The 22748-nt window shown below is 27.9% G+C and overlaps 1 protein-coding gene across 2 annotated transcripts; it reads right to left on the minus strand.

Moving 5' to 3' along the window:
• Nucleotides 1-9787: 9787 nt before the first annotated feature.
• On the minus strand, nucleotides 9788-21563 carry LOC129960382 (uncharacterized). Of its 2 annotated transcripts, none has more exons than XM_056073798.1 (4): nucleotides 21304-21563; nucleotides 19607-19730; nucleotides 13586-13673; nucleotides 9788-10775 (listed from the first exon to the last, which is right to left on the minus strand). In XM_056073798.1, exons 2-4 carry the CDS (start codon nucleotides 19721-19723, stop codon nucleotides 9880-9882), a joined length of 1101 nt encoding a protein of 366 aa, XP_055929773.1. In that variant the 5' UTR covers nucleotides 19724-19730; nucleotides 21304-21563; the 3' UTR covers nucleotides 9788-9879. The 2 variants fall into 2 exon arrangements, with proteins under 2 accessions (XP_055929773.1, XP_055929772.1); XM_056073797.1 differs by lacking the exon at nucleotides 21304-21563 and adding an exon at nucleotides 20245-20413.
• Between the last annotated feature and the right edge of the window lie 1185 nt (nucleotides 21564-22748).

Below are 22748 nucleotides of genomic sequence, written 5' to 3' on the forward strand. Positions count from 1 at the left end.
TTGAATTTTAGTAATCTATCGTTTAAAAAAGAAGGGGGGAGCTATTTACGCTTTATCTGCTTTACTTAATCATTTGAGCTATTTCCAATAATTTCCTTGAATTATTTAAGTATTTTTAAAACATATTTCTTTGATTTTAATTTTTTTTTTTAATCTTTTTCTTTTCTTGTGAACCAGTGTTCTCAAAAATTAATGTGACAGTAAGTTCCTTTTTTAATTTTAAAATTGAATTCAAAATATCTAAGCAAAGACAAAATAAGAAATTTCCCAAAAAGTATGTGAGACTCTTAAGAAATTTAATTTCAAAAGTTCATTTTTAAATTTCAACAAGATATGAAACATTTGTCTTCTAAATTCCATCGTATGATATTTAATTTCATGTATCTACGCATTTTATTTGGCCGTTGGTTAAAATTCCTGTACAGGTCTTCATCAATAACACTACGAAGCGTTAATTGAAGATGTAATCAGAGATAGAACTGAAAAATTTAAAAAAAAGTATGCACGAAATTTTCAAATTAAATAACAGTATTTCCACTTTAAAAAGTAATAAACGTTTGAAATGTAGAGATATTTTCATTTAAAACTTAATAACTGAATGTACGTTTTCTAATCCGATTTTTTTCACCGGAAATCAGTGGCGATTTTCGTACAATTATTAGAGAAACTCGTGTCACCAATTAGACGTTTATTGTAATAGAATGTAAGCGGAAAATGAATCGTTCCTTAGTTCTGGAAGGAGCTCTTTCCTTGATCCAGGGCTTTACCAGGATCAAGAATCACGCCTATTCATAAGGTTAATGTTTATCACCCGAAATTGTTGTTCGTTCTTTAAATTTCCGACAATTAAGAGCCCCCTCGAAAAATGAGAGCGTGCAAATACCATTAAATCGTTAATATGAAAATTTTCGCGAGAAGTTGCCATTTCAATAAATAAAATAAATCGATTAGATTACGTAATATATTTGATGTATTTACTTTTATGGCTCTTTTAAGCCGTATATGATAAATGAATGTCGCCAAGCAACGCGTAAGTTATCAGCTAATAGTGGTTGTTAAGGGGCAATGGAGAATTGTTACTGGCGGTTGTGCTGGCACTCATTAGTGAGATACTCTATGAATGATTAACTCCCTAATATTTTTTTATCATAATCGGGTCATTAAAGTACATCCCTGAATGAATAAAAGAATTCTCGTTAAAAGATAAAAGGATTCTACTAGATTTTTGTTACGGTAAGAATGTTTAATATGTAATAAAAATAGACCAAAATGGAAAATAGAGCAGTTTGAAAAATGACGTTGTTCAAAATTGATCGAAGTTTGAACCACTGTACGGTGGAATAATAAGCCTTAACTGATTCTGGCTAGTTTTCTCAAAAATAAATCCTTTATAACAAATACGTTAAATATTGTTGAAAACTTTTTTCTTTTACATTATACTTCACTATAAATATTCAAAGAACAACTTTCTTACCATTACAAAAGCTCAATGCATTTTATAAGTAAATGAAATCGTATGAATTTCATAAGAACACTAAAAGATTTTCACAAAATTTTTCTAGAAATCTAAGTTCAGCGTCACAATCATTGTTTTATCAAATACAAAGCTGATTCTAATACCGCATATATTTCTTCTATTTTTTTTTAAATTCAAAATAAAAAGTAATAGTTAATTTTCTTTCAATGATCATACTTATCTTTACAATGTTTGAAACACTCTATTACTGAATTATTTCAGACAGTTAAATCTATGAAATACGAAATCAACAAAATCTATTTTGTTTTTAGAGACGTATTTGAAAAGTTGCTGAGGTAGCATCTTCTTTAAATAAGAAGAATCAGATATCAGTTACCACCATAAATTTTTACATCAATAATAGCTGACTATACATTAATGAAAAAATATTATGAAATATTTTATAATTTTAAAAATATGTTCTTAAATTGGATTTCTATAATTTTCAATTTTGTATGTTTTCACTTATAAAACTAAAATCAAACACTAATATGCTGACAGGAAAACCGATTTTATAAATTTTGACATCACATTTCTGTTTATAAAATTTTAAAAATAAAGCTTATAAACAGAATGATGATGATGAAAAGATTTTTTTTTTATGAATGCATGATTTTGCAATCAATTTTTGTAACATTTATAATAAATTAGAAAAAGAATTGAAAAATAGTTTCATTTAGAGGTGACATCTCTAAATGAAATTTAGAGGTGACATCTCTAATTATTTGCCAATAATTTAGATGCAGTTCAGTTTTTTGGTGGAATAGATAAAAATTTTCATTTTGCCTCATCAATGGAAAAGCAAGTAACTCATTTTATTCTTAAACAATCTATGAAACACGGTGGAAAAAGTCGAAATTATGAGATTTGTTAACAAGAATTCCCTATTAGCACGAAATATCTTCTATAATTTGAGTTTATTTTTACTAATTTGAAATAAAAAAATATCGTGAATTGTATCGTTTGCATTCTTTTTTAGATATAAAATGTAAAAATGAATTAAAGCGACGAAAAAAAAAAAAAAAAACAATACAAGGCATTCAAGAAAAATCAGGCTCATTAATTTCACAGAATCTTGCTATATGCTCTTTTATATTATATGTGAAATAGAGTACAGTTCATTGTTTTGTCAGAAAGACAATATCATTTGACAATTAATTTCTCGCTGCTTTCGTATCCGACACCCGTTGGCCCTCGAGTAACGTTTCAGAAACTCATGAGATTCTTGAAGCTGTATCTGCATTCCTTTCATTTAGTCGATTTTACCAGTTAAAATACTTTTTTGATATGGTTTCAGAAGACAAAATAGAAAGAAAATTTATACGAGACCCTTTATTTTCTTTCTAAAATAAGTAGTAATATTTACAATTGTATTCGCAAAAAATGTTGTCGTTCTCAAAATAAGTAATTTTATTTCGCGCACAGCAGTAAAACGGGTTTTTACTTCAAGACAGCTCATTATAGCATATAATAATCTGCTAACAATGAAATACTGTTCGTTTCAGTATCCCAAGATTGGCACTTTTTGACGATTCTACCTAGCTGAGGGGTGAGATACGAAAGAATGAGCGCATTTTCAGAATTCTTTGACCATGATTCCCGCTCCATTAGATACTTCTTCGTTCAATTTTTTTCCATATGTATGTGAGTGTCGTGTCATTTCTTACTGTACTATTTTATTTTAACTCAAAATTGCGTACTCAGTGCTTATCAGATTAATTCAAGTGGCAAAAAGATTTTCAGAAGTGGCATGAAAAATATTTTATATAACATCATTAAATATGACCGAGATTATCTACTGTTGTTAATATCAAAATGTTATCAAAAAATTCAATAACAAATGTGTTTAATGTAAAAAAAATTATTATTATTCTATTAAAAGTGAATTACTAATTTTAAAAACAGATATCTTACATCTTACAGATGAATGTATCTAAACATTACATTCATCATAATGTAATGTTTAGACCCCTTACAGTAAATAAAAAATGCTCTAAAGCATTTTATTGTGAATAAATACTTTTTCCAACAATATTATAAGTTATCCGCAGTTTTTACGCCACCCAAGATCTGGATAATCTGAATTCACGCTATTGTCAACTGTAAACACCTCATCCTTTTATCTTTCCTTTCACCTCTATTTTGACTAAAGACATTCTCAGGCATGCGCAAAAGCGCAGAGGGCTTTTGAACGCGGGAATGAATGGTACATTTTGAAAGATGATTTTAAATAACAGATTTCGAAAACTCATTTTCAAGTACCAACGACAATAAATAGAAAAAATAATGTCTATGTTACTAATCTTCATGCCACAAGATTTTACCTAGCTTACGACTGGATCAGTTTCATTAAAATGCTCTTGCATGCAGGACCGGACATGTGTGTGGGGGGGCGGGGGGGTGCTATGTACCGGGGCACCATGACTGAGGGGGGGGGCATCATGATTTAGAATTAAAATACTGCTCTGAACAATAATAGCGTTTACAGGTACTGAAAGTATACAAGTTTATTTCCACGTGGCTGGCTGAGCGTCGTAGACTGACGCCGTTATTAGGCAGTGATCACAGCGATACCTATAAAAAGGGAGAAAAATTACATTTAAGAATAAGGAAATCTCCTTTAGACATGTGAAGACAGAGCGGAGCGACTTCTGGGCGCAAGCGGCGACCAGAAGTCGAGGCCGAGTTCAAATGGACTTTTAAATCATCAGCTATTTACTTTTTCCTACGTCTAATGTAATATTTTTTATGCGTGCATCTGTGCATGTTTGTTTATATTGTTGTTTAAAAAAAAGTAAAACGAAGATAAGTTAAACGATCAACTACTAGCAATGCACATTGCATTACTGCTTCACCGGCGGCGACCGGAGTGAAAAAATTAAAGAAGAGGTAATGGAGCAGTCGACGGATTTGGAAATATACGAAGTTTACAGTATATATTATAGTCTAGTGCAAGTATGTAAAATATTGTTAATATAAAGCAAGTAGATTTACAGTCACTTACCTCATCTACTAGCTAATAGTATTATAGCATATAGTAATTGATAATTCATTCCATAAACTGCTTAATACTGTTAGATATAACCATGTCCATGCCAAAGAAATATCCCTTAGAGTGTCAAAAAAGAAAATTATCTGAAAAAAAAAAAAAAAAAGAAGGAAATCTAAACTTCAGGAAGTCACAAGTAGATCTGTTTTCTTGGCTACGAAGTAATTGTGGCAAAGAAATTGCTTCGACTTCAGAAGTTACAATTCAAACTTCAACTGAGGAAGAAAGTTCCGCTCAAAGTACACAGTATAGCAATGAAAATGCTGAAACGGTGGAATTTGTTGAAGAAACGTGTGTTTATACAAATATGACCGAAACAGAATATGACGAAAACGACAATAACAAATATGTTCAAGAGAGTATAAATGATCCTGGTTTATGGTCAAGTATTATAACTGATAAATTTAGAATGTTTTGTGTTAAAATCGGACCTGTGCAACACAAAGGAGTTTTTGCTAAAAATGCTGAAGGTAGATCATTTTCCACTTCATATTACTTTTAAAAAATGCCAAAAGGGTGAAACTCATCTTCACAGCTGGTTAATTTATTCAAAAAACGCAAGACCCCGTGTTTTGTTTTTGTTGTATACTGTTTTCCAAAAGAAGAGCAAATGACCAAACTACACGATTTATAGGTGGGTATAATAACTGGAGAAAGCTGTCAACTATAATCCAAGATCATGAGCGCTCTAGTGCTCTAGTTGTCATTTTAATTCATTATTGCTTGGAAAGAATTACTAAAATGACTAAATTTATGTTCGAGTATTGATAAAACAAATCAAGTTAATATAAGTAAGTAAACGGCACGATTCAAATTACTATTTCAAAGATCTGTAGACGTGATTCTATTTTTATCGTGTAACCATCTTCCACATCGAGGAACCCACGAAATAATAAGTACGCCTAATAATGGAATTTTTTTAAGTTTAATCGAATTATTAAGTAAATACGACCCTGTGCTAATGGATCATATGAACAAAATAATAAATTCTAAAAATAGAATTGTGCATCATTTAGCACATAGGTCTCAAGAACAAATTATTTTTGCATAAGAAAATGAAGTCCTTAACAAAATTAAACACGACACAAAAGCAGCCATATACTATAGTATCCAAATGGATTGTACTGGAGAAGAACTAGCAAAAACTTTAGTGGAAAAATTAAGTGAGCTTGTTTCAGATATTGTAAATTGTAGAGGGCAAGCATACGACAACGGTAGCAACATGAAAGGGAAATATACAGGTGTACAGTCTAGAATACTTTCTTTAAACCCGCATGCAATTTATGTGCCTTGCCGATCACACTTCTTTAATTTATTAATTTGTGATGCAGTTTCCAGCAGTATATATTGTAAAAAAAATTTCGGGATATTCCAACGCTTATAATGATTATTTTCTGCATCTACAAAAAGATGGGAAATGCTACAAAAGCATTTAAACATTACTCTTAAGCCATAATTTGACATTCGTTGAGAAGCCAAAATAGATTCGGTTAAAGCAGTGTATACACAGTTTGAACAAACTTGTAATGCCCTAGAACAGTTTATTGATGTAAGTAACGATAATACAGCGGTATCCGAAGCTAAAAGTTTATTGGATGCATTGCAAGAAATTCCATTTACTTTATGTTTAATAGTATGGTTTGTAATATTGTCGAAAATTAACACTATCAATAAACTATTTCAAGCAAAAACAATTGTTCTTGACTCGGCTTTCAATTTAGTCAATTAAATTAAAACTGAAATCAAAAATTTAAGAACAAAATTTAACACATTTTTAGACGAACCAAAGGTGCTAGCACGTAATTTCAATATTTCCGAAAAACAAATCCTAAAAAATGAACTGGAAAAAGAAAAAGATTATATTCCGAATTAGCAGAAGACGAAGTTATAAAAAAAATCCGGTAGAGGAATTTAAGTGTCATTTTTTTAACATTGTAATTGATACTGTTATTGTACAAATATTGTACAAGATAGATTTAAAAGTATACCAAATATTATTTCTGATTTCAGATTAATCACTGATATAAAAACTTTAGAAAAACATAAATTAGAGAAATGTTACAAAAATTTTGTAGTTTCATAACAAAGATGTAGACGAAAACCTAATCCAGGAAATTTGTTTCCTACGGGATTTGATTTTGAATGAAAGAGATGTAAATAACGCACAAGACATATTGCAATACATATTAAATAATAATTATAATGAGTTATTTCTAAATGTATTAAAACTTTTTACGTTGCCAGTTAATATAGCAAATGCTGAGCGCTCTTTCAGGAAATTAAAATTAATAAAAAATTATCTTCAGTCAAGCATGTGTTCAGAACGCTTAAATAAATATTAAACATCGAAACAAAAATTGCAAAATTTTTTAATTTTTCTGAAGTAATTGATGTATTAGCAAAAGCAAAATCACGCATTCATAATATATGTTCGTGTTTGTATTTTTTTTTTTCCTTTACTTCACAGAAAATTAGGGTCCCAAATGGCTTCTTGCAGTGCAAACGTTTTCTTCTTAATATTTTATTTACAAGTTAAATTACTGTTTTGTTATTAATTTTCATTTACAAGCGTTCTAGCCCCTAAATAGGTGAGTTTTAGTTTCTTAAAAACATGAACAAAGGTATTTTCTTCCAAATGCAATACTAACACTTTGTCTCTTAGAAACAAGGTCACAACTACCACCATGTCCAGGAACGACGAAAAAAATATATTGGTTTTTTTAATTAAAGAATTAAAAATATTAATTATTCTACACTTAGGACATTTATATATTTTTTTTAATTTCACGCTGAGAAATTATTTAATTAGAAATACAATTTATTCCTAAATAAATAAATGGAAGACAATTGTAGATCCCGTTGCATTGTTTCAGAGATCGGTGAATTTAAGGAAATAGTGAGTAATAATTTTATCGGAGTAGAGTTAGGGAAGAGAAAAATTACTACGTTGAATTATACAAATTAAAAATCCAGAATCATATTTTAACATAAGTGTGTTTTACCCAATGATAGATATTTTGTTCAATCAACTACGCAATCGTTACCAAAACATGAAGAATGTTCCTGATACTTACCCAAGAATATTCCCGAAATTCTTTTGAAAACAAATCAAGAAGAAATTCACGACAAAACAATTGATTTTTAGAAAATATGCCATGAACATCGCCACATTACTTTTCTTTAATTAGGCGTCATTTAAAGAAGAGCATGAACATTTAGTAATCAAACATTTTATAGCAACAATAAAGATGAGCTTGAGCAATAATAGTATGAGAGTATGCTTTTATCAGAATTTTTGATAATAAATCGCAACATACTTTCATTTTTTTTCTGACGCATATGCTGTATACAACATATACCTAATGATTCCTGTGACTAGCTAAATATGAAAGATCATTCTCAAAACTGAAATTAATTATTAAAAAAACTAAAAATTAAGAATAATCGAGACAAAATATTAATCGTGATAAAAATAATTAATGAGCTTGCTTCTTTAACTTTTAGAAAACAGATTTCTGCAATCTAACAATAAAAATAAAATATACTGAATAATTATTGATAAACTTTTTGCCTTAATTGTACTGAACAGATTTCGTATAACACTCATATGATGTTAAATTGCTTTCGAATATCACTTTTCTAATTTACAAGATTAATCAAGAATAAAAAAAAATAATATATAGCCACGCACATCGACGTGGCATTTATCAAAAAAAAAAAAAAATTGTCATTCAATTAAAGAGTATAAATTTGTTTTATGTATTAAGAAAACGATCAATCATGAGGTAAAAAAAAATTGATAAAGGTTGGGAGCAACAAGATGGAGATAATTATCACTAGTTACCTAAGACACAAAGTTCAAAAAATTCATAAGTATCAACGTATTCAAAGATAGAATAATATATATGACGGAATGAAAATGTACATTCATTTAAACCAAGATGAACCAATCCCAGAAAAGTGCTAAAATTGATTATGACATCATAAGACCACCAGTGATACAGGAAAGGAGTGATTTATTGATTAAATGGTTAAAACTGAGTCATCAATCTCTACATCAAATTCTTTAATTACTAAACAAGAAAAATAAATTTATTCTTTAAGTTGCCAAAACTGTCAACATTAATAATTACGAAATTTAACTGTGTTGTAAAATACTTTCTTCTCTATTTTTTTAAAAAATATTTTACTTTTTGTTCCCAGCTCTTAATAAGAGTATATATATATTGTCACATCCTTTTTCAAAAATGATATTTCAAATTATAATTATATTTCTTAAGTAAATGGTTTTCACAGAGTTTGAATTGTATAATATTAAACTTGAGTTAAAATAAAATAAAACCGTCTTTAAAAAACTATCCCAACTTCCCTAATTCAATAATAAAGAAAGTAATGAAAAATTTCTCACTTTTTAAGAAAAAGTCTCTGAATTCCAGTTATGAACTGTAATCTTTATTTTGAATTTTCACTGCACAATTGCATTAAAAATGCTGCATTTTATTTTATCACAGCTGTCTATTTATTGAGATTATTTTTTAAATTATTAATTCATTAAATTACTAATGTTACTGTTATTTACTGTTTATTTATTGATCATATATTATTTATTAATACCATTGCATGATAAAAAAATAAATATTTTCTATCATTTTTATATTGAAATTTGCAGATAGTTTTTTACTATACTCATTTTTTGCTCGAGTTCTTCTCTCAAATTTCTGGGCAAATCGAATTTTTGTTGTGTTCTGTTCACCTTTTAATGAATCAAGTTTCCAGTTATTAACAACATCTAAAAATTCCAGAAATAAAAAATATCTTATAGAAATCAGATTAACATTTTAATGGCAGTTTTCATGGCTTAATATTTAGACGTTTCAGCTTATATGAGAATATGTCTTTAGATTAAAATAATTTAATAATTACTACTAATAGCATTATTATAAAACTTCTATAACAACTTTTTAGGAGTTTAAGATAAAATATTTGCTCAACCATGTGAATTATGCAATAATCTTTTCATTAGTATGCAACATATGATAAATTTTAAATTCAAGGTATTCATGGGGAAAAAATAAGATAACTTTTTTATATACAAACCAGGGCTAAAATATCTTTTCCGTTTTAACCACGGCTTAAATTATTTTATACATTTAAAATAATAAACAAAATAAAAAAAAATTCAAAACTACTTTGGATTTTTAAAAAAATCAATATAAAATATTTATTCTGAGATCTACATACAAATTTGTACAAATGGAAGATAATAAATACTATGCTACACGCAACTGACATATTTACAAGCATATACACATATTTACATATAACATTGAGGTTTCATGTTGGATGATAAAACTGGTTTCTCCAGTACACTGTAAGGCATCTGACTATTGTGTTTTTCAACATCTGGTTGACCTTTACTAAAGTAACTGCATGAACAACTAGTGACTATCAAGCATAGAATGACTGCCACAACGGCAACTATAGCAATTGACATATGGAAAGCAAGAGTATTATGAGATCTCTGAGAAAGGCGCTCAACCCATGATGATAAAGATGCATTTAATACTTCTTTTGTCAACAACAACATTGCTATTTGCTCTTTTACACCATCTAAATAATTGTTAGCCAGCTCCTTTTGTCCACGTAAAGAGCTACCAGATAATATATCTTCGACAACAGCCTCCATAACTTTTTGAACTCCAGGTTCTTGTTCTTGAAGTTCCATCCATTTAGTACGAGCTCTGGGGGTAAAATGAAAAGAAGCTTCCATTAATTCCTCACTGCCAGTCCTTAGTTTGAAAAACTCAGACTTATTGATTGGCATGTCAGATTTGACGTATATAGTACCAAGGGCTAATTCACCAAATCGCTGAGCCATACCTCTTACAAATAATGTATATGGTAAGCTTGGAACAGGTAAATGCTGCCCTGCATAATCTAACAAAAAGCATCGTTGTAAAACCCAATCACTCAAGTCAAGATAAAATTTGACTGTTGATAGTGGGTTTGATTTGACATCTGAAACAGTTTCTCTGAATACAGTTAGTCTTTCTTGTAGAGTATCTAGCATTGAAATTACACTTGTCACCCACCGATCACTTGCTTCTTCTTTGATCTTACTCATCATGCTATTAGTGATTTTCCAAGTTACAACAATGTTATCCACTTTAGTCTTGTCAGAGGTAGACAGCATCCAATCAACAGTTGATACTATATAATAAATAACAACAAATAAATAAATGAATATAACAATAAATAAATGTAATAAGTATCACAATATAAGCATATAAATATTAAGTCTGAAACATTTTACAGCAAATTGCTACATTTCTACTAAATGCTTTCAATAAACCTATTGTTTAAAATATTCTTACAGATCTGTGTCTAAATATAAATCCACTCTACAGCAAATAAACCTTGAAAATTAAATTGATTTTATAAAGTGCAGGAAAACTGATTCACTTGAATATATATATAAAGGTGTATAGATATAATTTTTTAAATATTTTTTATGGATATGAAATATTTAATGCAATGTAAAAAAAAAGAGGAAATTTCATATAAAGAACTAAGTATATAAATAACTTTATACACAAAATTCATCAAATATTAAAAAGGTCACCATGAATTATAAAAGTGCAAAATACCATGCAGCAGTGTAATTTAATTGTTAAGTAAAAGCTATAAATTTTGTTGAAATCAAAAGAACTTAGTTTTTACTCTCTTTAAATAAATTGGATATTACCAAAGGAAGTAATTAAAATATAGCACTCAAAATTGAGAAACAATTTCATCTATATTCAGTTGTGGTTTAAGATAAATATATTTTTAAGTTACACTCTGTAATTCCAAAATTTGCGTATTATTTTTCAGTGCTAACATTATCATCACCCTTGATGGATTGATAAACAATAGGAAGTTAATAAGACCACACCTAATATTTTAGTACACATGGAAATTATACAATATACATTTATTAAGTTGTCACTGTTAAAATCAAATTTAAATATAATCTAAACCTATAATGCCATAAATATAAAATTTTCTAATAACATCTTTGTTGCTATAAAATTAATTCTTATTAATTATTAAAAAAGATATTATTAACGCAATAATAAAATCATACAACAAAAAAGCTTTATCTGAATAATCATGAATAACGAATCAGTAATATATTTCACATTTTTTAAAGAAATATAATAAAATAAGAGCAAAGTAAATGCCAGAACTATATTATGAAATTTGTGTACATATATATATAAATATGTGTATCTGGAAAAATTTATACAGCATTCATAAAAAACAAGAAATTAATTTCCTGTTTCCAGAACTTTTATTTCCAAAAACAAATGCATTAATAAATATTAATTGTAAAATAATAATTAACATAAAGAAAAATAATAAAACATTGTTGCTGTAAACTATAGTCTAAGACAGACTAACTTGAAGTACAAAAAAAAAAGGCTGTAATAGACTGCCTCATCAGAAAATGATGTTTAAATTTTGGCTATAATGAATTTTGAATAATGTAATATTTTGCTTTTAAAAGAAAAAAGAAAAGTTGTCAGATTAATTCTTCTTCTTTATTTCATGTTGCCTATAAATACACTTTTTGTCACTTTTCTATTAAAATATGAAAGACAGAAAAATGCTGTTTTAAAAAGAAAGATAATCCAACATTTAAAATTATATATGGTTGAAAATTTTGTGCTAAAACTAACTATGTTTTCTTCAGTATTATCTTGAAATAAAAGATACATAAAATATCTTGATTATGAAAAAAAATTTAAATATTTATTTTAAATAATGATAATGATTATATTGTATATATTACATAATTGCATTAAAATATAATAAACATCGAACTGCAACACAAAGTTTAAACTATACATAGATTTAACTCTACAATACACAGTTGTCATTGTAAACATTTTTTTAGTATACATTTACATCAGATATTTTAATCTATATTATGCAACATAACTGCAAGCTTTATATCCTATTTGAAATATTAAATAACACAATTCATGATTTTACAAACACATTTGCCTCAATCAATTCTTTAAATCAAGAGTTTACCATCTTTCACATTATTCCTTCTCAAATGATTAGATGGAAAGAAGCACAATTTATTGTCAGTTCATGAGTATGCAATTATGCAGCTCCATTGTATTAAACACCATTAACAGAGGTTCATATCCCTCAAGTATCCAAAATGCAAAAAAATCTCGCTTTATAAATGCAACATATGCAAAATAAATGCTTATCAATTCTGCAGTTTCAGAATATTTAATTTCAAAATGAGTAATGTGCTCAAGCTAAAGAATGTTTCATCATTTTTCAAATGCTGGAAAAATAATTAAATATTAGAGAAAGTCAGTAATATAGCTGTTCAATTTTCATTTACTCCTTTTTTTAATATTTTGCATTATTTGTTTTTATCATTCCTTTTCACTTAGAGAAACTTTAATTAATTTAAAGTTTCTCTAGGGTATTTTAATTTAAATTTATTTTTACTTCTTTCAGAATATTAAATCAACTTCATATTCCACTTTTCATACCAGACTTTTTATTTTTATTGTGCTATGAATAGTCATATATCTGTGCAAATCAACCATACAAAGAGAGTAAAAAATTCAGATCAATGAATTCAAAACGCAGTGGTATTGAAAAATGTGCTAGAGTATAAAAATGATAAAAAAAAGAAAATAAATCACATTTACATGTTTTGAATAATATCAGAAACAATTAGAATCAAGAAAGATTCACTATACTGTCAAATTAACCAGTAAAAGAGTATAAAATCTAACAATATGAATAATCAGTTTAAAAATTCTAAAAAAGCTAGAAATTAAATATTCACAACATTCCCTACTTAAAAGAATTTTTATTTTTACATTTCCTTGCACACAAAATTTAATGAAAAAAGAAATACATTTTCATCATACATATTTGTTTATGACGTATAAAACAAGATGAAAATATGAAGTAAAATTACAGAAGAAAATGCATATAGCTACCTAATTCATGTCCAAGAGCAAACAGTACTTTCCCAACATCTTCATGAGTGTAAAAAACCTTGGTTGTTTCCTTTGCACTGGCTTCATCCTAGTGAATTGAGAGAGAACATTTAGCAATTTCAATCAAGAAAAAAGGCAATATTTATTTATTTTTCTGTAATAATGCTTTATGGAGCCAGTTTACAAATGTGACATTTTTTGATAAAGGCAGTGGCATGACTGTGGAGCAAGCAGAGCAAGTGGTCCGAGTGTTAGAAAAGAGGGTAAAAAATTGAGAAATCAGTTTGTTGTATTGGGATGGGTTTTTTTTAACCCATATTCCTAGGTTCTAAAATATTAAAGTGACTTCTTCATATGTAGGACATATTGAGACTTTTTCAAGCCTGACAACCAATTCAAACTAGACTTTTATGTTAAAGAGAACAAATTACCAAACACCATTTATGAAAAGAAAATTTCATTATGACAATTTTCAAAGATTTGTATCTCAATAGAGGAATGGAGGGGGCTACTTGTACATCTTAAGATATTTTTAGAAAAAGAATGATAAAACATCCTTTAACTTGAAAAGGTTTCTCAAAATAAAAACAATACAGATAAAATGTTTTTGATGTTAATGTTAATATTGATTGATTATCAGCTTCAATTCATGACAAATAATCAGGAAAAATCTGTTATTCCTATTTTCATGCAGTAGACCACATAAAGAAATATTTCTACTTGTTTAATATATAGTACATAGGATCTATTAATATTTAGAGTTCATATGGATTAAAAAAGCATTGTATCTCATTTTTTCCTTAATATTCATATTTATATATTTTTTCAGTAGATTAAGTCATTTCTACACACTTTATACTGTTTCTATACAAAATCAGTATAATGCATACTTGTGCTTTATTTTTATCATATATGAAAATCTTCATAAAAAACAACTGTTCATTTTTACAAAAAATATTTAAGCCCCTTTTAAGTGGTTAAAGTAGTAATAATCAAATTTCCTAAGCATCTTTTTAAAAATTTCATGAAAAACTTTCAAAACAATTTTGTAATTTTTTTTTTTTTATCTTCCACATTTAAAGCTTATTATACTATTGTCCCTACTAATGCTAAAACCAAAGGTGTGCATGTTTTCTGTCTGTCTATTGGCACATTATGGGGCAAACTGCTAAATTAATATCATCAAATTTGGTACAAATATACTCTGAAGACTGAGAATACACATATTGAAGCAATTTTTTGAGATATTGATAATTATTTTTATTTATTAAAAAGTAAAAGAAATTTCATTCTTTGTTGACTATAATGTTTAAAAAATTATATCATCTTAAAATATCAAAATTTATCTATTCAATGATATAAAATTTTGTTGCTATGGAAATTTTCTGAAATATTAACAAGACTTCAAAAATGTTTTTAAATATGATTTGCAACAGTAGTTTTCATTGTTAAAATTCAAGTTAAATCTACTCCATTGTTTCATCAAATTTTGAAACAATTTAATCTTCCTCTGTTGAAAATGATGATAAAAAAATTAATTCAAGATATAAAGAGCTCTTAAGCTATAAACACAGACAAATGATTTTATAGTTCATGATTATTAGATTTTCTTTCTTTCTCTATGATTTTAAGAATAAAGTTATTTTCTCCATAATTACCTCAGTCATATGAAATATTTAAAACATTTTTATAACTTCTAAAGTTATAGATATTTTTAATTACACATTTCATATAAAAGGCTATTCTTCTTAGTTTAAGACATAAAGTATCTGAAACTATATGCGATTTATTTTTAATTTCTAATTTACTAATAAATGTAATGAAAATTTAAAAAAAAAAAAAAATGCTCTGAGATGCACATTCCCGCTTTCTAAAGTACAGGATATCCGAAAAGTATGGCTACACTTTCAAAAATGAATGAAAAATAAGCATAATAAATAAGATTTTCACTTATGGGTTTTTTGAAAAAATTAAAGTTTCTTTTCAATGAAATGTAAAACCTTGATAATGTGAAATGTTGCAGAATAAATGTTACAAAAAATGGAGGAGGATGAAAATTTTCTACAATGTATAATGTTCTTGGATCAGGCAATGTTTCACTTATCAGGTATTGTTAACCAACACAATACTTGAATATAGGTATTATAGAAAATCCTCATGCCATATTGAAGGAAGCAAAAGGCAGCTCTAAAGTAAATGTGTGGTGTGGTTTACAGCCCAGTTGAACTATTGGGTCTTTTTTCTTTTCTGAAGTAACTGTCCGTGCTGACAATTACCTTGAAATGCTTGAAGTTTCCGCATTAACTCAAATAGAGGACACACCTAATATAATTTTCTATCAGGATGGAGCACCGTCACTCTTGAGTTTGGAAACATGAAAGGTATGAGATGAAAAGTTCCCTGGGGGATGGATGGGAAGAGGAAATCTGCCATCTAGATAGACATAACATCTTTGCATTCTCCTAATGGGGATATGCGAAAAATATTGTTTACCAATCTCCAATTCATGACACTGATAAAATGAAAAGTCGAACTTCAGCGACCATTCAGAAAGTTAATCCTGTAATCCTTCATAGAACCTGCTTAGAAATCTTGTACAGACTCAACGTGTTGCACAATACTAAAGATGTGCTCATTGAAATCATGCAATAAAACATTACAAAAAAAAACTTTTGATATGGAACATATAAAAACCATAAGTGAATACATTTGATTCTTTATTTTAATTAATTTTTCAAAGAGTAGCCATATTTCCCGGACACTCAGTATATCTGAGAAAAATATGACATTCAAAGTCTAATAGTCCTGCCAACAGAATGTAGTGTTATAAACAGTGATAGAGATTTAATTTTACTTTTAATGCTAGTATTTCCTAAAATGAAGTTTCAGGGAGTGAGATTCATAGATAAAGCAAGCGAATGATGCTATTTTGGTATTTTCCCTGAATGCCATTTTATGCATGTACATCTCTAGCAAAAAGAGAAGAAGAATGAATAGAAACACTAATTTTGCTTCCAATAATGTGCAAGAAATGTAACGAAATTCCTCCTTTAAATTCTCAATTAAGAAATTTCATTGCTCTTAAAGAATGAAACAAAAAATTTTCACCAATTATTTTTCTTTTTATTACAAATAACAAAAAGACAAAATATGTATATTTTTTTTTATGCATTAACCTCTGATGATTAATTGATGACATGATAAGTATCCAGAATTTTATCAAAATGCTTGTTATTCTATTCCATAATACAACAGCAGTCATTTTATTAATATTCATTCAAAAGCAAACTCTAAAACCATGAAAAATTATTAGGGAAAAAAAAAACACTTTAAATGACAATGTTTATAATAGTACAAAATCTTTCACTTCCTGTTCTGCTTGCTCATCATCTTATGATTTAACAATTCTTCATGGCTCCTTTCCTTGTGCGTAATTAGAAATAATGGACATCTTTATATTACCATTTTTAATATTGCTATGATTATGAGCATCTTGTCATAAAACAAAAGTGTTATTTTAGAGCCCAAATACAAAGCGTCATACTATTTTATCAACTTTAAGAGCCAATGGCATAGCAAGGGCATTATGATAAGCAAGAAATAATATTTTTTTTTATCATCCCCAATTATTATCAATGATTTAGCATTAGCAAATGGTATCTGGAGCATGGGTTTTTTTTTTTTTTTGGAATTATTTTCTGGTTTTTTTTAAGTGGCAATAAACACACTATAACTTAACCCTATCATACCCATAATACTGACACCTAAGGTATCTAAATTCCCTTGTCTTCTCCTCCAATTATTATGCCACTGCTTTGAGCTTTTGGATATTCCTCTTTTAAGAATAAATATATCATTAATTATATTTTAACAGCCATAACAAACAAATCATAAATAAATTTTGTTTTGAATTCATCATTAAAAACTGGTTTGACTATATTTAACTCCAGTATTTAAAATACTAAATCTTAATAAAAACTATGGTTGTAAATTTTACAAAAGAATCTTTTTTCTTTTTTTTTTAACCAAATTTTCCAAAAAAATCTCTATTGAATTGCAGTTTGAAATTAAAATACAATACCTGAAGATACAGAGGAACATATTCAAACATTTTACATAAAATGTCAATCAATCAAAAGCGAATTTACTTTGCAATAACAAAGAAAATTTTTCAAAGCAGCATTAACTAAATATGTTTAATTTAATTTAAAGAAGTTGTAGATCATAAACTAAATATAAATACCAAGAAGTACTACAGATTCCCTATTCTTTTATAGAAGAATAAGAAATCTTTAATTAGATTAATAGAATAAAGGGCAATCCATAACAAGAATAGGATTGAAAATGAAATCGATTTGATGATTTCCTTTCATATAAATCAAATGATGAAAAAAGTAGGAGATATCTGATATTCAAATATAATTTAATACTGAATTTGTAGAATTATAACAGATAAATCGTACGAAGGCAAATATACAATAGCCTTTAGCAAATATATGATGATTCTTATCTTATAATTCTAATTTTATGGGGGGGGGGACTAGAATTAAAATTAGGAAAATGGTGAATTGAAATATAGCAAACATATCGTGTAGAATTTTAAAAATTGACACTTGAGTCAAAAAAGAATTAGAATATTTGACATAAATTAGTGACAAATGAGATTAAACCTTGTATGTCAATTTCAATAATTTAATTTTTTTTTCTTGTTTATAATTTGATTTATTTCCTTAGGGGAAAAAATATTTTTAAAGAGAAATTTATTACTTGGAGATTTAAAAGAATTGCAATTCGTTAAAATGTCATTAAATAATTAAAAAAACAAATGTTTAAACTTTTAAAATCATTAATTTACTAAAATAATAAATTATTTTAAACTCCAAAATAAATAGAGTAAAATAAAAAAAATAAAAAATAACCAATGACATTTACATTCCAGAGTTCAAAAAAATAATTAGGATATCTTTTTTTTTTTACCTATAGTAAAAATTAAAATAATAAAATAGCCTATATTTGAATTAAATCTGAATATTCAGCATGTAAGCATTCAGCATATAAGAGCATGTTGGTTGTGTTGTACAAATTACAGCTTTTATGAGTACTAGAATCTCGCCGAGACATATTACGGTTTAAAATAATTATTTTAAAAAATTATTTTATTCACTGTTTCATCTTCCTCTATGCACTGCATTTAATTCCTTTTCTCAAATCTTCCCATATGAATTCTAGAAATCTTTGAAGAATTGTGCCTCACTCTAATTAACTTTTTTCTTTTGTCATTTATTATGTATCGATTTTAGACTTAAGAGAGTAAAGATATTTTGGTAATGTAATATGAAGTAATTCACAATATGTATATGCAACCACATTATATATACTAATGGGATTTGGTTCAAATACACAATAAGAATTGCTTTATTTACATATGAATAGATATTTATAATTAGTATTACTAATAATAGAAATTTTTCAGAGATATCAGAAAATATAACTATATATGATAGAAATATATTTTCGTATGTTTCAGGAATTTTGGAAATTCAGCTATGCTAATATTTGAGAGAGAAATTTATAAATTCAAGTTAAGTGAATAACAAAAATATATAATTATCTAAACAAAGTTATTCACAAATATATAATAGAATTTGTATTTATCTAGTGACCAATTGAAACAATTTATTACACTGTAATGGTTTTGTAAACAGAAATGAATTTTCAATAGTATTATAAGCTGCTTTTACATGAGAAGGATAAGTTTTTTAAGGAAATAAATAAAGCCTGATATGCAAAATAAATAAATAAAAAAGAAAGTAAAACATCAATATAAACTGAATACCTTTAGTATCAATAATAAAAATGTTCAATACATAATAAGAAAAAAAAATGCAGTTTCTTATCACATTAAATCATTACAATTCATGAATTATCAAAAATGTAGACTAATCATTTTCTTTAGTTCCTGCTACTTCCTGCTGATATTGCAAGATAAAAGAAATAATAAATACTTATAACAAGACTTACTTTTAAAGTACGGGATACTAAAACTCCAGCAAGAACTGCAGTCCATATTACTAAAAATCCAAGAGCTAAGGAAATAAAAGCCAGATGACGAGGAGTACTTTGCAGTTGAGCTGTCATGTTAAATCTGAAAACAAGAGAAAAATGAAGCCTAACAGAAACTTAAAAAATTCTATAATTCAAATGAAGAAAATATACTTTGGAAATTTGCTTTGCTAAAGGGTTACACAATTATTTAAAACAACTAAGTTTGGCAAGTTTTATTGTAATAGCCATTGCATGTACAGAAGATAGTGGAATACAGCTAAGGATAAGCAATTCATGTAATTTTAATTGTATTCAATGAATTATCCACACATTGTTAAAGTTATAGTAAAGGCAAAAATGATATTACATCTGTGATATAAAATTCTAGGGACAAAATTATTTAGATCCGACTTTGATGTATTAAGAAATAATTTGTATTATAATTTTTTTGTTTGATTTCCCTAAAAAATGACAAAATTTAAGACTGCAAAAGATATGATACCCCATTGTCAAAATTTGGAGGGAAAGCAAAAAATGCATTTAAATTTTGACCTACATCTAAATAAAATTATTTAAGAAAACGAATTAAACTTTTTATTAGTGCATTCATTTACCTTTCTATCAATTCCAAAGTAGACATAGGTAAAAGAGTAACAGATTGCAACCGCAAACAACCCCGCTTTCGACTGACTAACAATTGTGAAGTGGGTTAGCAACGGTAGACAAGTTTATGCAGGCAAAACTCCACACCTGCTCCTCCTGACCAATCCTATGTTGACGGGGTCAGTTGTAGGGCCCCCTAATTACACAGATTATACTTTGTATTCACCACATTTTTCACTGGCGCTGCTTATTAGAACCCCCCCCCCAAATTAAGTTCTAAACTCACATTTTTATAGGCATAACTATCTTAAAATTTATATGGTAAAAATTCTTTTGAATGGAAATGATAATTTTTTAAAATATTACTAAATGAAAATATTAATGTGAAATATATTTTCATTACATATCTTCATTCGTAATATTTTTTCTTAAATATAAATTATGCAGATGAAATGCCTTAGTACACTTTACTTTTAACTAATATTTAGAGAAACGAAAAAATAAACATATTTTAAACGATCCCAGAGGCATATGAAACAAAGATAAAAGTGAAAGAAATGAATAAATACAACAGCTTTTCAAAAGTTTCAAGGGAATTTTGTGATAAATATAAAACTTGAGTAACTTAAGAAAATTGAGTAACGATTTATATGAATAGTACGCACTAGACGAATCCTCGGAATATACGGCACTGCGGTTCAGAAGAATACGGTTAAATAGCAACTTCCGCCGGCACCCCGGTTTGAATCATACCCGCAGATATTTCTCTCGCTCTTTCATTGATCCTCACCCTTCGTTGAAGCTCGCCGGCGAAACGTTATTTCTAAGAGATTTAAAATAGAAAATAACCCGGAAGATACTAAAATGTAAGATTTTAAAATAAATATTAATAAAAAAACGATATCTATCCCTACGCTTTCAGAAAAGCATCGAATAATTGAATTTGTTCGGTTTTATCATAACTATATGAAAATTTTTCGCCGCCAGTTCTTCGAATTTTCAATAGTAATAAATTATAAATTTGCTGAATATAATAATTATAGAAAGTGAATGAATATGTAAGAGCTTACCGTTTAAGGGAATAAAAATAATTCCCGATAATATATCCTCATTCAGTGTGGTAATCCAATTCTGAGGATCGGGAGAGCATTTAATAGGTGTGTAGAGCCGCGGGCAAGTCTGGATGGCATATGAGTGCAACAAAGAGAGAGTAGAGCTGAAACACCGTGTCTCCAACAGCTGTACGACAGGGAGGAACGGAAGCAGGGCAGAGAGCGTGAAGCATGAATGTAATGCTTCAGTTCGTTCTCTTTATGTAATGCCTGAGCGAACGTCCTGTTGTCGGTCGGGAGGGCTTTTGGGTGGGGGATGGAAAACCGCCAAGTGCTTGGCGAGCCTTGCAGCTGACAGGTAAATTACCCTCGATTCCGTCGGAAACCTTCAGAGGTGCCCACCAATGAAGCAACAGCGCAGTTATTTTTCAAAGCATCATTTTTAATAATACATGAATTTTCTTTCGTTAAGCGAAGTTTTCTTAAACGAAGCGCTAATTGGATATGTTATTTAGGGATATATTATTGACTATATATATATATATATATATATATATAATATTTTAATTATTCGCCTTAAAAAGTAACTTCAATATAAATCGACGTCTTTTTCAAATTTATGAAAAAAAGAGAAAAATAAATTTATTGGAGGCCTTCTTTTCCTGTAGAAAATTATAGAAAAATTAGTGATGTATGACAGATAATATAAACTTTCGAAAGTTTTGAGAGGAATTTTTGCGTTATTCACCGTATTTTTAAGTCCGTAATTAGAGGCCTGGGGTGACAAATGATAACGCCTGTCCCTATTTGTTTTCTTCTGCTGTAATAACCAATTTTTGAATTATGATTGATCATTTTTTTAATAATTGAAATAGCTTGAATGGAAAATGGTTCGATAAATATATCATTGATATTTGCTATTATATGATATTTTTTAATCTTGGTTTAATCCTGTAAAAATTATATGCTAAGATATTTGATATCATACATACTATGAAACATATGCAATTGTAATTAAAGTAAAATGTTTACTAGCATATTATTTAATGTAATTTATTTTTATACTTGGATTACAGTCATCTCTGCTTTCTAACTGTTAAGGACTCACATTCATTAATTATTTTATTAAAGTTAATTATTTTGTGCTCGATTATTCTCACTACAGCAAAGCTAAATTAACCGGACTTTGTTTTCCCATACTGCTTCATAAGTGATATCTATTAATTTCAGCACTAACCCCTTAGCTGTCACGATCTCCATTTGGGAATTTTATGTACGCAACTCGACTCCAAAAATATATTTGGTATGTCTGACAGCTTAGCTTCCTTCTACATATCAGTCAATATTGTGTGCAGCAGAAAGTGTTTATTGTGTGTTTCGTTCTTTACAACAAGCAAACAAATTTGAAATTCGTGTGTAAATTGAATGTATAATAATGATACCCTTTTTTTAAAATATTAAAT

This window comes from Argiope bruennichi, chromosome X2 (assembly GCF_947563725.1).
Source record: "Argiope bruennichi chromosome X2, qqArgBrue1.1, whole genome shotgun sequence".
Taxonomy (NCBI): domain Eukaryota; kingdom Metazoa; phylum Arthropoda; class Arachnida; order Araneae; family Araneidae; genus Argiope; species Argiope bruennichi.